Genomic DNA, 16953 nt, shown 5'->3' with positions numbered 1-16953 from the left:
CAAAATGGGGGCAACCTTCACCATCACCACCGCCACCTTAGCAGCAGCAGGTGTGTTGGCTGGGTTGGGGTTGTTATGCTGATTTTTATTTTCTGCAGGTCTTTGGACTTCATATCTCCGGGTAGCCTTCTCTATTACCCAGTCCAGAGATCTTTGGTCATGGAAATCCCTCACCAGCTAGGTCATAATGTATTTTGGGAGTGCATGAAAGTAGGTAGTAATAAACTCCCTGCTATCCGTGGACACCCTCTGGGTAGTTTGGGCAAAGGCGCATTTTAATTCCTGCACAAACTCTTGAGGGGCCTGATCTTCTCCACACTGAAGATTGTAGGAGGCTTTGCGAGCCTCTTCGGGTTTTCTGTGGGTGGAAAAGTGCTTCAAGATGGCTGCCTTGTCGGTGCATCATCTTCAATGTTTTTGGTCTTCCAGTCCAGCAAAGAAGCTGGAGTATTCTGGAGAGAATGTCTGTTTGGCATAATCTATACAGTTCTGGCTATCTTTTATGTGAAATGTATCCATCATTTGTTCGTAGAGCTCTAAATGCTCTGAAACAGAATATTTTGCATTTTTATTGTACAGTGTCATGAAGTTCCTGATGGCCTGTATCTGTCTAATAGGGTCTTTCATCAGAACTCTTTTTGGTTTATCTGCCTTCTTTCGCCGCGTCACCTGAGTCCATTCGCCCTCAGACTCAGAGGCGCTGCTGTTTGAGGCCCCCTCTTGATCATCTAGGTGCTCCCTGTTTCTGTGAGCTTGGGAGGGGCTCACAGAATGGTGGGGCCTAGGTTCTTCTCCCCTGTGGCGCACAGGAGAGTAGTCTTCTGACTCCTACCTGCTTCCAGGGTTGGCAGGGTATCCCCCCCACTGCCCTGATTGGGTGGAGGGCTTCAGGATGCTCTTTTGGGGCCTCTTTTCCTGTTGTTTCTGTGCAAATCGAACCAACTGGTCCCATTGGAGGTAGTGATTCGGTAGATTGAATTCCCTGACTCTCTCATCATAGGAGGTTTTCTGGTCAGAGGCATCAGCCATTATATTTTTGTATCTACCTAGGGATGCCCTACTATCAATTTCTGGGAGGCGCTGACCTGTCAGCTGAATCATGCTAGGCCTATTTAATTCTGATGGCCTTGTGGTTTCTGGCTCATGTGAACTGGTAGCCATGAAGTCAGCAGTGCGCAAAGTATTAAATGGGTTTGAGTTCTCAGCCACTATCTCTTGATGATAGGCAAAGATCTGAGCCTTTTGCTCGGCTATCAGGGCTTTACTGGCCTCTATGACCCGCTCTTGAGCTGCCACTTGCTTGTGGAGCCCATCTTTCTCCTCACAGAGGGCCTCATTATCTCTTTGTGCTGCCTGGATAGTTTGAGAACACTGAGGCAATTTTTGTTGCAGGAGACTCGCCTCCTGAGTCTGTGCGTTTTTAGTTTGGGTGTTCTCTCCCAGAGCACTTTCTACCTGTCTGGTGTGCTCCAGTAACTTTCCATATTCTGTTTTGAGTTAATATAGTTTCTGGAGGCCCAACTCACTTTCCTGTAACTCTGTTTTTGAATTGCTTACTTCCTGACATAGGGCACCTTTCTCCTGATATAGGGTGCTTCTCTGTTCAGCCAGGTCATCCCTTTGTTGCTTGATGGTATTTAATTTCTGGTGCTCTTGATCAAATTCTGCTTGGGAGTGAAGTCCTTTAATAATTAATTTGTTATTCTCCTCTTCAAATCTTTTGACCTGATCTTGCAGCATAGTTATTTGTCCTGAGCAGGCCCTGTTATATGTTAATTGTTGAGTCAGCTTCTGTTGACTCTCTTTTAGAGAGACAGCCTTTTCCTGACACTCTACTTTTAATGCCTCTAATTGGGCCTCTTGGTCTACATTATTCTGCCTTTGGAGAGCCAAGTCCTCTTTTCATTTTTGAATGTAATTTCCAGCTTCTGCTCCAGAATCTTGGCTTTTTTGCAATTTTTGTTCCGCTAATTTTAGTTCAATCTGGATTTGAGCTAAAAGTTCGGATTGATTTTGCGCAAAAGTTGTATTTTCCTCATGATTTGTCTGCATCACTCCCATATGGAGATACAGGTAGGCCGCAAATCTGACAATTCTAATCTGCTCCTCTTTAATTTTCAGAGTCATGCATAACTCACTCAGTGCTTGATGTAATAGGCCATCATCCTGATATGTATCCATGTCTATGGCAGTGACCTGTTGCACCATTTCTTCTCGCTTGACGTTTTCATCTTGTTCTGGCCATTCCCCCCAGAAAAATAATTTGTGCAGAAGGTGCTCCCTAGTTATATTGATCTCTACTGTGGCCATTTTGGAAAGTGTTCTTTCTTTATTAATTTATTTATATACAGGTAATCTGTATTCTATTGCTTTTTGTCTATTTTTGGGGTTGCTTTAACTTTGATTTTATACACAGACCTGGTACTTAGGATTTTTGTTTTGGGGAGGCGCTTCTACAGTGTAACCCAGTGTTCCAACCACACAAAGTATCCCTACCTTGAATGTTAGTCTGCTGTGTTAGGCTGTCACGGGTGAATAAACAAACTCAATCCCCCACTATGAGCCCCCAATTTGTTAAGGATTCCAATCAGGCATCACACACCAGACCGGGACACTTGGTCTCAGCCTGGGATGTGGTGCTCAATAGGAATACTTTTTCTTTAATTTCAACAAAATCAAATTGAGACGATACCCGACCCGTCGCACACCCCCTTTTACAAATACCCCGGGTCACAACGGACCATGAACCAGGCCGGTGGGTGGGAACACAATATTTATTTATTTTAAAATTCACAAAAATCACACACATTTTTAAATTGGGCAGCAATCACCAATGGGGTGATAATTACTGGCGGCCTTTCTCAGTGTGCTCCCTGTTCGAACTGGCGCAATATGTGCTTGGCAAGATGGGGTAGCCATCTTTTTGTAGCTGCAAAATGCAGTTTTAAAGTGAGGCAGTGGTGCTCACAGGAGCCAGCGCAGCCGTTTAGCTGGTTCTGCTGAAGTGCAGCTTGGTGATGTGGGGAAGTACTGCTGAGTGGGTAAGTATATCCCAAAGGTGCACCTATGGCCTATGAGGGGGTCTGAGAGACTGGTGTCCCTCCGTATCATCCTTCCCACTCACGGGGTCCTGAATCTGACCCTGTCATATAAAATAGAAGCATACATACATACATGGAGGAGTCCTTTGTGGTTTTACTATTAATGGATTTGTCCTCCCAGGACAGTATGTTCTTTTAAAGCAGTTTGAAATATATGTCTTGATTTATGTTTTCTAGATTAGCGTCCCGATTTCAAAATTAATTCCATCCAAATTTACCACTCTCAGCAAAATGGTCAGCAGATTAAAATTTGCGTCACTGTTGATGAGACTTACCCATTACACAGGCCGGGGACACGTGATGTTCTCCAAGTGCCCATCATATACCCTGTACTGTGTTTATCAACCAGGTCATGGCTAAGATCCTGCCCTACTGCGCTAGGAAGCTGTGACAACATACTTTCATTACAAAATGGAGTCACTTACGGGTCTACACTCAGCTGCAAATATAAGGGAAAGGGAAGCAGTAGTATATTGACAAGTCTTTTTTATTTCTCTTGTTTCAGGTCAGAATAGAGAAGGACAAGGTCCACATCCGAGCCAGCAAGCAGGTAAGAAGTCAATCAAACATTCGGGCATCACTGCAAGTCCTGCTGCCATCTCCCCTTCAGTGACCACAGGGAACGCGTCTCATGCATAACTATCGTACACTGATCCTGTCCTATTTCTGAAAGCAGAATGCTGAGGAGACGGGCGAGGTCCCTTACTCCTTCACTGCCATTATTCCTGCGCTTTTTAATCAGCGAATGATTTGCTTTAAATCTTTTTCTCTGGTAACTCAATCCATCCCGCTTTCTATTCTACCCTCACACCTTCCAACATTGTCAGCTAAGTTACTGCTGGAAACCTCATTTGCTCTTTCCCTCCTTCCTTGCACTCTTGTTCATTCATCTGCTCTATTTCTCGGCCTTTGCGCCTGTCTTAGAATCTGAAGATCTTGGCTTCTTTTCAAGCACATTCTGCACATCTCAAAAAGGCCTTTTGCATCTCCCATCCTCGGTCTCTCCTCTACATAAGCACCTGTAGTGGTCTCCCCACGTTCTTCTGGCACCTGCCCTAAATGCTTCAAACATGCACACTGCACCCTGCCCAGGAAGCCTTCCCAAAATCCTACATTATAGGCCTTCTTTACAGTTGCTCACAATGGAGCACACACTACAGTACACATGGAGTTCTCGAGAGCATCTCTGTGTACAGTCATTATTATGCTTTTCGGGTGAAAGAGGTGCTGTTTTCAAATGCTATGAAATGCCTAATCAAAGATGTTCACCATATACGTGATAATGGGCCTCATTATGACCCAGGCGGTAAGGGGTTTACGGCAGCGTTAACAGCGCCGACCCTTACTGCCTGAGTACGAGGTCCCTTAGCGCCATGGCGCTTTTAACACCTGCTTTTAGCAGGTGTTAAAATCCATGGCGCTAAGGGACCATGGAGTTAATTACGCCACCGTAATTTATGGTGGCGTAATTAACGCCTTCCCCACTCCCATTATGCCCTATGGGGCAAGAATGGGAATGGGGAAGGGTAAATGGGGATTGGGGACTTACCGCCCCCGCCAACCTCGGAATGGGGCGGTAAGTCCGCCAACCACCATGGCGTAAACGTAGTTTACGCCATGGTGGTAAAGTCACGGCCCAGGCGGTAACTTACCGCCTGGGTCGTAATGAGGCCCAATGTTAGATTTTGCATAGTGCTTCGTGCCCATCGCTTCCACTTCTTAGCGCTGTAGTAATGTGTGTCATGTGTGCTGCAGGTTGTACACACGGGCGAGCACAGAATTTGCTGAGCTCAGATGCCTTTTCTTCGTGTTATTGCGATTTATCAAATCTTTCACTGAAAGAGAGGTAATTGAGTTTGCAAGAGCTTACTGGCCTTAACCGTTGCATTTATTCAGCTCTGCAAAAATGCCATTCAGGGCTTAACTATGCGCTAAGAACACGCCAGTACTTCAAAGAGAAGCTCAATCTCCATCTCGGATCATTTCTGTCTCTCAACATTTCTGTAACATGCTCTGCTCCAGCACAGGCACATCTGACAGCAGGGGTGTTGCTAGGTCTGGAAAAAGATCCAAGGCTACCCTAATAAAGGGACTCAGGGCTCGCTAACCTGTTGGTTGTAGCCCCTGAGCTTCTATCCGGGGCTAGAACCAAAAGACTCAGGGCTATAGCCCCCCCCCTCCCCCCCAGCGATGCCTCTGTTTGACAGGAAACATCTCTGTGCAATGGAATGCGTTAAATCAACCCAGTTTTGCCATTTCTGTTCAAGATCCTGATAAGGCATTTTCTAGAAAGTGCTTGGGATTGAAACAAGGCAACAGTTGGGGGTTGTTTCATAGGACTAACCTCCCACGGCTCCAAGAAGATCAGCACTTCCATGTCACCAAAAGTCTTTCATGTGCCGTGCTGCATTTCTGCGAATGATGTTCTGACTGCTAACTTCAGTACTGCAAGCAATGATCCAAGAACAGCACTGCAATACTATGTGCAGTGCAGCGGTGCAGCACAGAAATAACACAAGTGATGGTCTTCGTGCAGCGCTGAAATGCTTAAAGGTCAACCGGGACTGCAATACTGCATGCAGTGGTTCAAGTGCAGCACTGCAATATTTCAAATACCGTCCTAGCAAGCGGTGCTCTACGTACAGCACTGCAAGCCTGTAATCAGAATCGGAAATAGAGCGGTCCAAAATTGAAAGCAATGTTTCAAGTCTAGCAAATTATTACCACAAATACCAAGCCTTCTCTCATGCTGGTGCAAACCTCTGGAACTGTCTTCCCATTTCGCTCTGCCTGGAACCCAATTACCGCAGCGGAGAGCTGCATGGAGGTGCAGTCTGCAGCTCATTCCCTCCATTTTTTGCTCCTGTGACAAGCTACAGTCTGTTTTCCCTGCCTCTCATTCTAAGGAGGAGGAGGGTTTAAAAACCCTTTCTGGCCGCGGAGTGGCCGCGGAGAGCTGCGTGGAGGTGCAGTCTGGCAGCTCATTCTTTCCATTTTTTGCTCCTGTGACAAGCTACAGTCTGTTTTCCCTGCCTCTCATTCTAAAAAGGAGGAGGGTTTAAAAACCCTTTATGGCTGCGGAGAGCTGCGTGGAGGTGCAGTCTGGCAGCTTATTCTCTTCATTTTTTGCCCCTGTGACAAGCTACAGTCTGTTTTCCCTGCCTCTCATTCTAAGGAGGAGGACGGTTTAAAAACCCTTTCTGGCCGCGGTTAGCTGCGTGGAGGTGCAGTCTGGCAGCCCAGGACCAAAATGGTGGCATTAACAACGAAGACGGCCCAGGCCGAACTGTGTGAGAAAGCACTAACGGTGAACAAGTCTAAGAAATGGAAAGTGAGATCGGCAATTGAAGAGGGAAGTACGGAACACACAGGAGCCTTACTGGAAGAAGCTGGCTGGCTCCTGCGCATTAGCCGTGTTACGAATCAAGACGTGCAGGATGGTCTGGCTCGCCCTGCCTTGTGGGCCTCTTTGAAAACCAGCCTGCCTCTTCTCCAGTCTTCCCTCCCTCTGACCCCAACCTACAGCAGCGAGCTCAGGAAAGGTTTAGCGCATTTCAACCTACCCGCCACTTCCAGCAACTCTACCAAGAATTGTGTGCCCCCGGAGGCAAAATGTAGTCCCCCAGTCTCCCCACTGAGGTCTCCCCATAAACAACACTTACCTTGGAGCCCCCGCAACGAGCCGATGCGGACGCCTTTAGAGGCCCGAGGACCGATGGAGCAGCGCTCTCTGAGGCCGTGTCAGGTGAAAGCTGCTTGTCAGAGATGACATCGGCAAGGCGCACTCCGACTCTGCTCCAGGGGGGGAGTTTAGTGCTGACGTGGCGCAGAAGGAGATTATGAGCATGGCAGTGGGGTGGGGTGAGCCCGGGTTTACACAGAATCTTAATCCTCCTCCCCTCAACACAGGGATCAACAGCATGTCCCAAGCAGCATGAGCAGCACTCTGGCAACAAGGAGATATTGCCAATCTTTTCCCTAAATTCGAGTGAAGTGCCTAAAGCACGCAAAGGCATTTTATTATTTAAGTGTCTTGACGCTGACAATGAAATCCACCCGGTCACCGCTAGGGGCAAATTACCTAGCCCACAACTCGATTTAACTGATTTTAAAGAAAACTGTCTAGCAAATGTAACTATAATCACCTCAGAAGACCTTGATGATTCTGATACAGACGACATCAATATCCTGAAAGACCATCATTTGGTGACAGATTTGAGCGTATCTGTGCTGGAGAAATCGGAAGTGGAGACTATTGGAGATGGTCCTCCTAGTACTCTCCATCCCTTTCCATTCAAGTTGGAATCCGAAAGAGTCCTTCGAGAGTTAAGCTCTCACAAGACATCGGAAGCACCTTGTGTTCAACGTTCCACATTAATAAAAACAAGCTTAATCTACACCTCACCAGAGGGTTCCTACAAAAACAAAACCCCCTCTAGGAAAGTGATTTCAAACGTGCCCTATACTAACAATCCCATTGGCAAGTTCTTTAATAAAATGGTCAAAATGCCATCCAGCAACGTGGGTGAATTATCGGATGCCGAAACACTGGAGGGCATGTCCGCATCAGTTGGTGAGAATATCTTTGTTCAGAATGATAAGGAGTCCACTGTTACAGGTGGCAAATCCTCGACTCAATACGATGGCATTTTTGTCAAGCTAAGTCATCAGGACCTGTTAGCTCGGGTTGCCAGTCACAGGCTTCCTCTGTCCCCTTGGGTCAAACAAAAGATCCCCAAGGAAAAAGAGCAATGGTTCTCCAGCACAAAATGACAGAAACGTTAACGAACTGTGGATCATCAGCCTAGAACCCTGAAAACGGTCAATGCTTTATCGGATATATCTTTTTCCCAGATCGGCCTCAAAGAAGATCAATCGGCCGACACCGCTTAAATCTCAAAGAAAAGAAAGTGACAAAACAAACAGAGGCGACATTTTGCCCGAAATTGACTTTACCAAATTCAAGAGAAGACATCCCTGTGGACATATCGAGAGCCATACCAGCGACTCCAACACAAGGGAAACCACAAAGAGATATACCAAGCTCAACGGAAAAAAAAATTGCCGGAAAAGAAATTGGACATATTCGCCATAATGTCGGCTGTTACGATAGCCCTGGCTCCTTTTGGAAAGCTATATGAATCATTAAATGGAACATTAAAAGAACACACATTCATGACAGCCACCATGAATACAAAGCTTTCCCACCTGGAGGGCTACATCATGGCCACAGAAGCCTGGTAGGCGAACACGAGAGACCAGGGTTCAATGACAGAGAATATTCAAACATCAATTAACTCGGCAGAAAAGCAAAAACAAGAGATTTTCCTGTTTAAAAAGCAGTCAGTAGAGGCCAAAACGCAAACCCCCTCAACATCAAACATTAGTTCTGAGAAAACGTCGGAGAAGGAAGCTATTAAATTAAATAGGTTGGATTGTTCGGCGAACTCCTCTCAGAACAATATCAGGTCTCAACAAGGGAAAACCTTTAACAAAGACGGAGAAAAAACCTCGAGGGCTGTGTAACATTTGCCCTCCCCTACTGCTAAGAAGCAACTGGATTGTTATCTGTCAAAAGCTAGATCAAAATCATCAATTAACACCATCCAAAAGCCAGGTGGAAAATCGGGCTATACTGAAGCTGATCACACGCAAAATAAATCCAACCACGAGGATTTTCAAGATCTGACCAGCCCAACCTCAAGAAAACTGCAAGGTGAAACAACGAAAACAGTGGTTTAAGAACACTGAGTCTTAACAAAACTCAGTCCCGAGATCCTTTGAACAAAAGCCACAAGTTGACAAATTTCAAACCTCAAAAAGTGAATACCTCAGAGGCAAACGAGACTTTAACCAAATGGGTTACCGTTATGGAAATAAAATCTCAAAAACCGGCAAACCCACTGACTGCAAGGAGAGACACTGTAGAGCCCCGAGAAGAGTTAGGAAGCGACATGATCGACCTGTCTAACATCAGTGTCTACTCCATAGAAAATTCGGATTCAGAAATTTCTCCTCTAAAAGGAAGGTCTCATTTGTGGATGAGCTACCAGCCCCGCCTGTATTATTGAAGCATCGCGCCGACAATCGCGCAGGATCATTGAAAGGGTCCCTTAAAAAACACGATGAGGGCCTTCCTGCAAGAAATCGGATTAGCCCCGAAAGAAGAACTATACGTCGCTTGTCAGGGCAGAAGTTAAATAAAGGTCAACACAAAGGGGACGAAAGCCACAGTGAACATCAGGTGGACAATCCTGGGAACCGTCGATTGACGGGTTCTAGTTATAACGAAGACTTGCTAAATGAAGAAAGAAAACACAGGAAAAAGAGGCTTTCCAACCAAAGAAGTAGATCGAGACCTAATCGCTCCCAAGAGCGGAGTCATCTTGCTCAATCAAAGGCTGCCTATAGTCCGTGGGTTAAGCCTGCTGATAAAGTAAACGGACACCATTGAAACAGCTTCCATCTCCCGTCATACTCATCTTCTAAACAAATACGAGTATCAGCACTCTTTACACACAAGAGCCAGGCTACAAGAACTTTAAAGCTAGAAAATTGATCAAACATAGAAGACAAATCCATCTTGAACAGAAGAGCAATGTTGAAGCTCCTCAAGAGAACTATGAACGAAGGTACGATCTCTAGCGAGGATATAAAGGTCGTAGAATTCGCACATAAACGGAGGACTGGCAGCATTTTCCTTCATATTACACCACAAACCATAAAGAAAATGCTGCTTTCGACTACCAGCAAACTACAAAGATTGGTTACCATCTTTGTGAAATAACATCGGAAGAAAGAGGACTCGCTACCCATAACATGAAATGTGAGACAAGCGAGGGTCCGAACAAGCTGAACAGCAACAAGGGGAGAGAAAAAATGTACCCATTATCAACCCTGAAAACGCAATCACAATCCAACTCAGTTGGGACTTCTAGTACGAGAGACGAAGTTCGAGCCAGTGATAGAATACTGTCCAAAAGGCAACCTACTGATGCAAGCAGGGTACGAATCATTTCAAGGTCCTCTTTGTCGCCTCCTGGAACAGCCTATTTGTCTACAGAGAAAGATGCCTACCGTAAACCCGCCGGACCAAGAGCCACATAGGAGAGCAACAAAAAAAACAGGAAGAACTCGACCTGCACCCTTCCAGAAACAGACAAGCAGAGGACCAGTGACAAAGATCACAACAGATGGGCTTGGATCCCAGCTGCACTGTCTCGCTACACCAGGAAGTAGCAACCAAAAACATTTATCAACAGCCCTAAGTGTGAAACAACTAATGACAAAGCCTTGCAATGCAGACTAACCATCGGCTCTTGGAACACTAGAAGCCATTCCTATTTTACTCAGGCAGGAGAGATTAATATCGACCAATTTGACCTTTTGAGCCTTCAAGAAACTTGGTTCCTCCCTCCACCAACCATAGATGACTTTGAAACCTTATTAGCTCCTGCACTCAAAGGAACTAAAGGTCGTCTGACATCTGGCTTTTTAATAGCAGTTCGTATAGGAGGGAGCCTGCAAATAAAATGCAGTTTGGTCTCATCGACCTTTATCCAAGTGGCCCTGTTGACATGGAATCAAAGTCAAAGGCCCCCAAAGTCATCAGAGGTGGAACTTATACTACTAATAAATGTATATTGGAATCCCTGCTCACAGTTGACCAAAGCATTCTTAAATGATGTGGACCTGACCTTTACTGAGGCAATAAGCACCCACAAAGTGGACCACATCCTGATATGTGGAGTTCTCAATTCAACAATTCCTGAAATAGGAGGTGAAAACCCAGTGAAGCCAAAGATAACCCATCAGAGAGCCGAATCGACCTCGAGAGGACACGCATGGGCTGATCTCGTGGACTCTCTGGACCTGCACAACTTAAACCAACTGGACAAATCCATCTACTACAAGCCTACTTGGGAGAGTGCAGGCCGTAAGAGCACTATCGACCACATCTATGCCTCAAAAGAATTATATTCACTTATCGATTCATTTAAAGTGATTAAAACCTCTCAGTGATCACAACCTCTTGACAGCATCCTGGCCTTCATCCAAAGACATATCCCTAGTAATGCCGCACCAGGTTGAAGTCAATCTGCAAGGCACTCGGCTAAAGCTCAGAAAAAAAGCTCTCAACTTGATTACAAGGAGATACAAGGGAAATTATCTCCAAGAAACAAACGACCCAAAAGTAACAAACCTGGAATACTATCTGCTCCTGGTCCCGCATTTACAGCAAAGACCGACAAGAAATGGTCTAGGTAATACACACTTGCACAGACGCAACGAGGAACTAAGAGCTACAAAAGCCTGCTCAAGAAAAGCCTCACGACTGGGCAAAATGGCGCCTTCCTCTGAAAATGTGGTTCGTGCTGCGGAACTGAGGAAAAGCTACAAAAATTGGCTACAAATCTCTTGATGGAGACTTTACCAACTGGATGCAGAAACAATGCTAGGTGCTATCTGCAAGAGAAATTCCAAAGTTTCTGTTCGATCGTCAAACAAACAGCGCCCACAGCTTCTGAAATTTTAAGTACTATCAGGGAGGAAACATGGACGAAGCATTTTACTGACCTGTTTAAACAGCCCCCCACAATCATAAACAACGGGGCCAAACAAGTCTCCTGTGATTGGGGCATTCCATACGATAAACAAACTATCTTGAAAAAGTTAAAGCCGCTGAACAACTCTAGAGTCCCGGGCCCGGATGGAATAGCCAACACCCATCTAAAGAAAAACCCGGAAGAATGGGCTACCTGATTTTCGAGATCTTCAACAAATCTCTCGCCACCAGAAAAATACCCGGATCATGGAAAACAGCTAATATAGTTCTGATTTACAAGAAGGCAACAACCCTAAAAACTACAGACCAATAGCGTTATTGGACGTTATTGGCAAACTATTCGGAACCCTGATCCTGGATGAATTTCAAATCTGGCAGAAAGAGTCCAAAACAGCGGACCCTTACCAATCTGGTTTCGTAAAACATCTGAATACCTCAATCAATATCATGCTGATCAACATCCTACAGGTGAGAGTGATGGAAGGCCAGCCAAAAATATTCGTGGCATCAATAGACTTGGTCCAGGCCTTTGATCGTGTGAATCAAAGTAAAAGAGTAAAACTCTGGCAAAAACTAGAGCAATTCGGATGCCCAGCTAGTATCCTAGACCCTATTAAAGCATTACACTCCGACAACTCAATGTATGTGCGTCTGAATACTGACGGCCTACTTTCCACCCACATAATAACATCAAGGGGAGTATAGCCGGGATGCCCCCCTGGCTCCAACTCTTTATAATGCCTACATGTCCGACATTATGGACATCGAAAACGATACTCGTTCTTTTCCAACAACAATAGGGGATGCAAAGGTCACCAGACTCCTCTATGCTGACGACATATTACTCCTGGATCAAACAGCCATCGGCCTACAGGGTCAATTAAACATCCTCTCGATGTACCTTAAGAAAAACGAATTGGATCTCAACATAAGCAAAACTAAGGTGTTCATCATTGAAAAGAACAAAACAAAATCCAACAGTCAATACCAGTGATTTATGAACTCAGAGAAACTGGATTTGGCCAAGAACTTTACTTACTTGGGGGTGAAAATATCCCAGAGCTTCACGGAAGTCACTATGCAGGAACACCTATTTGCAAAAACAAGAACACTTGCCGTTCAAGCGGCGATCTTGGAAAGAAAATTTTGAAAATTCTTATTAGTACCGGTGATAAACTTTTTTAAAGCAAAAGTTACACCGGCAGTAACATATGGTGCTGAGGCCATGCCCCAACTACCACCGACATTGTGCATAAAGCTTGAAGGCTTATTTTGGTGACAAGTTTTGAGATTACAAGTTCAACTCCCCTGGCTGTAATTCGAAGAGAACTGTCTTTACCATCAATGAAATCAGTGGTCGAGAGGAACACAATGCTTTTTCTTGGAAACATCTTAGGAAAGCCAAGACCAAAAATACTTGACATATGCCACAACGAATTGACCAATGGTAAAAGTAGGACGCTAACAGCTTGGCTCAAAAACTCCCTAGAACTGCTGGAAAAAATTGGAAGTTCCCAATGGGACCTCAAATACATTCCTGACAAAGTCAAAGGAAAATTAAAAACTTTGGATTGGATTGTTACACTCGATAGAGCCAAGGAGTACAAGTCATCCATAGACCTCATAAGAGACACACAAAAAGTGAATGATGTCCGAAAATATCTTAAGAAATTTCCAGACAAAGGGCATCGAACAACATTCTTGAGGTCTTGCTTTAACCTTCTGAAAACGAATGAAGTGTTGCACTTTTGAAGACAATCTAAGTGCAATTCATGTCGCTTCTGCAAGAATCCAAATTCCTTCTCATGCTATGCCTCGGGACCGCACACTCCAGACTTATCTATTTTCAACCACAAAGGCTCCAACATCTGACATTAACGGAAGAAGCCTGGTGGAAATGGTCGATGTGTGGAGAGAATACTTCCTTGACCATAGCCACAGCTAAATTCTTGCAGAGTCTCGACTTGGAAGGAAAAGCCCTAAACAAAAACCCTTAAATACAAAATTAAGAAGATTGGATTCGCAACATGAACAAGAAAGACTCGGTCACCTTATTTGTAAAATTGTCTAGTTACAATAATAAAAAATAATAAATTACTGCACATGTCTCGGGAGGATAGCTAAGCGGCAATGTGCTCGCCTTGGAAGCAAGACGACATGGAGGAACACGGGTTTGATCCCCGGGTCAGTGCTTAGAGACCCCTGGGTATTAAGTGCATTATAAATAACCTATCATCAGAGATATAATTTCACCAAAATGCCAGGGGCAGCAGAAGTGACCTCATATGACCCTCTATCCCTGATGATATCACAGGAAGTGATGTCATTTGACCCCACCCCAAAGTGATATCGCGGGAAGCGATGGAACACAACCTTTCACCCGTTGACAAAACAGGAAGTGGCATCACATAGATTGTACACTACAAAAAATATGGTTTCGATATCACTATAATGTGATGTACATTTCATACAAGAATGGATCGCCATATGTATTGTTAAGATCAGTGTGTATAGGTCCATATTACCAAATTACTGTGAATGCAAGCAGACTTCCCTGACCAAATGATAATGATGTGTTATTATATAGTACTTACGCTTAAGCGCTTCATATAGAAAATATATACACCCAATATCACCCAATCTGTGTTGGTACTCATTTATAGACCTCAAAAGGATGAAAGGCTGAGTAGAGGCGTTTAAGAACAGACTAAATCAGTGACTCACTCCCTGAAGTGTGCCTGAAATAAACCTTTAATGAGTCTAGCAATTATTGTATAGAATTCCCGAACGACACATTGGTATTCCTATTCTTTCTTATTTAGAGTCAGTGCTGAAAGTGTTAGACATGTGGCACTCCTGTTCTTATTTTTCTTCTTTTTTTTAAGGGGCCTGAACAAGAAAGCCAGCCACTCCAGAAGTAAAGAGCCACATGGTGTTGGTCACAGCCCCAGGAGCTTGCATTACAAAAAGAAAAGAAAAGAAAAAGGGAGACCACAGAGGTCGCAAAGGGAGACCTCAGAGGTCGCAATTGCGACCTCTGGCGGCCCCTAAATGACGTTGCTGTCTGTCATATCATATCATATTCAGGATATTTCCAAAACCATCTTCTTCCGAATGCAAGTTCCCCTTTATTGCATGCTCTATACTGCTCAACTACTCTTTTGCTCATCCTCATGCAACACACAACTAGAAAGGAAACCATTACAGTGCAGCACTGCAAGACAACAGTGTTACAACTGTAGCGCTAGAATACAGCATCATATCTGGCAGGTGCAGCTCGTCAATACTGTATGGAGAACATAAGAAGCAAAGCAATCAACTAGTCAAATGTGATATGATGCTACTGTTGGCTTAACAGTAACAAAGGCAATATTGCAACATAAACAGGAAAATGCCCAGTAAATATGTGGTCCAGTTGATATGATAATTAGTACGTCGGCCAAGACCTTATAAAGGGTTATGCCTGCTAAACAAATTATTTTCACATATATGTGTGTGAGTGTGTGTGCATACTATATAGATATATATTAATTCACATATGCATCTATAGTGTGTGACGCCAAACTATTAAAAGACCATGGCAGAGCTATTTCCCATGGATGTTGCATATTGCTGTGACCGTGTGAGGGTCAGCGGCAACACTGATTTGCTTTAACTCTGGCAATTCATCTAAAGACCATTAAACGCATTTGTAGAGCAATCCTACTCCCACATTCCCATTCTTGGCTGTCTTTGCGCACTCATAACACCAGCTAAACTAACCCCAGCCACCTCCATAGATCTGATCTGATCAGGCCTCATCTAATCTGTTATTAAGCCCTCACATTTCATCCGTTTGCCAGACTCATTCTTTCAGCCATTTTTTCACATTTTGTTTCTTTTTCACTTTCATGTTTTTGTACAATTATTTTCTTAGGCTACACCCATTATATTGTTGCATTATCCACCTTATCATGCCTTTTATGCTTGCACCGAAAGGGCTCCTTCCCACTGCATTCCTTTCCACTGCTCAATGTTCACCCCTTTCCTCCTCACAGCCTTAGGTGAATCTCCCTATTTTTACATGTGGCCTAGCATTTTCTCTGTCCCTTTTCCCACAAGTGTAACTGGCAGCATTTTTGCAGAAAACATCCTTCCCCATTCGTCTCTCTCTCCCGACCATGTTTTATGATGGTTGCATTACTGAGCTCTTAATGCTCACACCAGAACAGGAAGTGTGGGGGGGCACAGGCTCTTCTCCGATTGTCACCCCCATCCCCACATTTATGCCAGGACACATCTGTACCATTCCACATGCAGTGTAGATTTTGGCCTTTCACTTCACTGCAGCTTAATATGCTGGTAACACATTTCTCTTTACTGTCCTCCATAATATCTCTGTTTATCTTTGATGGGATTTTGCAGTGCGTGAGTATACGCGAATGGCTGGATTGTGGAGATGGGCGGAGCCTCTACGTTGGCTCACAGAGCCCTTTATCTGGAGATAGTACCAATTCTGCCCTAGATTTTTTAATATATATATATATATATATATATATAGTATGTATTCCAGTGAAAAAACTTTAGTTAAGATGCTCGTTTTTGCAACAAAACCCATGAAACTCAGTGTGTTAGGAAAGTGCTGTTTGGTATATTGAAAGGTAGGTTGAATGTACTATATGAGTTAATTATCAGGATTTATTATGTGATTTAAAATCCCTTGTGCGCAAGTGCTGGGAACCGACGTGGCTATTTCACCTGTGAGGTGGCAGCCGGCTTGCCTTGGCTGCCTCAAGTGTGCAATGAATCAACTATGAGGGTAAAACCGGACATATTTCTTTCCACAGGCTCTTCAGTCTCAGAGGAGGACCAAAGTCATGGCAAAATGTATCTCTCTCAACAACTACAACCCTGGAACCACAAATGTGCTGATCATTGGAGCAGGTACAGCAAAGCTGGAAGAGGTCGCTTTGAGGATGGGTACATCGATGGGGCAAGGGTGGGACAGGACGGTGCAATGGCTTTGTTGTATGCTTCCACTGGGATGGATGAGCATTAGTACAGCCTGAGCCTTGATAGGAGCACAGCTATAGCCATATGATCCAGTCTACAGCATCTCTCCATTCCACACAGCCAATACAGAAATGATTTCCCATACACAAGGATATATCTCACACCATCTGATCTAAACATCCTACTACGATTGGCTTTACCTGAATTTCATTTATGGTTCAAACCCTGCATCCATTGCTCAGACTCATATGAGCACCATTCTAGGCCTAGCACATCTCCATTGGGTGTGGCTGG

At 44.5% G+C, this 16953-nt stretch overlaps 1 protein-coding gene across 5 annotated transcripts in view; it reads left to right on the top strand.

Annotated features, from left to right (window-relative positions):
• AIFM3 (AIF family member 3) overlaps positions 1–16953 on the top strand; it is a 479089-nt gene that overhangs the window by 248065 nt on the left and 214071 nt on the right. For all 5 annotated transcript variants that reach the window (XM_069619126.1, XM_069619124.1, XM_069619123.1 and 2 more), the window contains exons 8-9: positions 3607–3651; positions 16494–16590. In XM_069619126.1, the coding sequence (XP_069475227.1) occupies positions 3607–3651; positions 16494–16590 (142 nt within the window). The remainder of the gene's footprint in view (positions 1–3606; positions 3652–16493; positions 16591–16953) is intronic.

This window comes from Ambystoma mexicanum, chromosome 10, assembly GCF_040938575.1.
Source record: "Ambystoma mexicanum isolate Mex_15411 chromosome 10, UKY_AmexF1_1, whole genome shotgun sequence".
Taxonomy (NCBI): Eukaryota; Metazoa; Chordata; class Amphibia; order Caudata; family Ambystomatidae; genus Ambystoma; species Ambystoma mexicanum.
The sequence above is the reverse complement of the archived record's forward strand: the minus strand, read 5'-3'. Positions and strand labels throughout refer to the sequence as shown.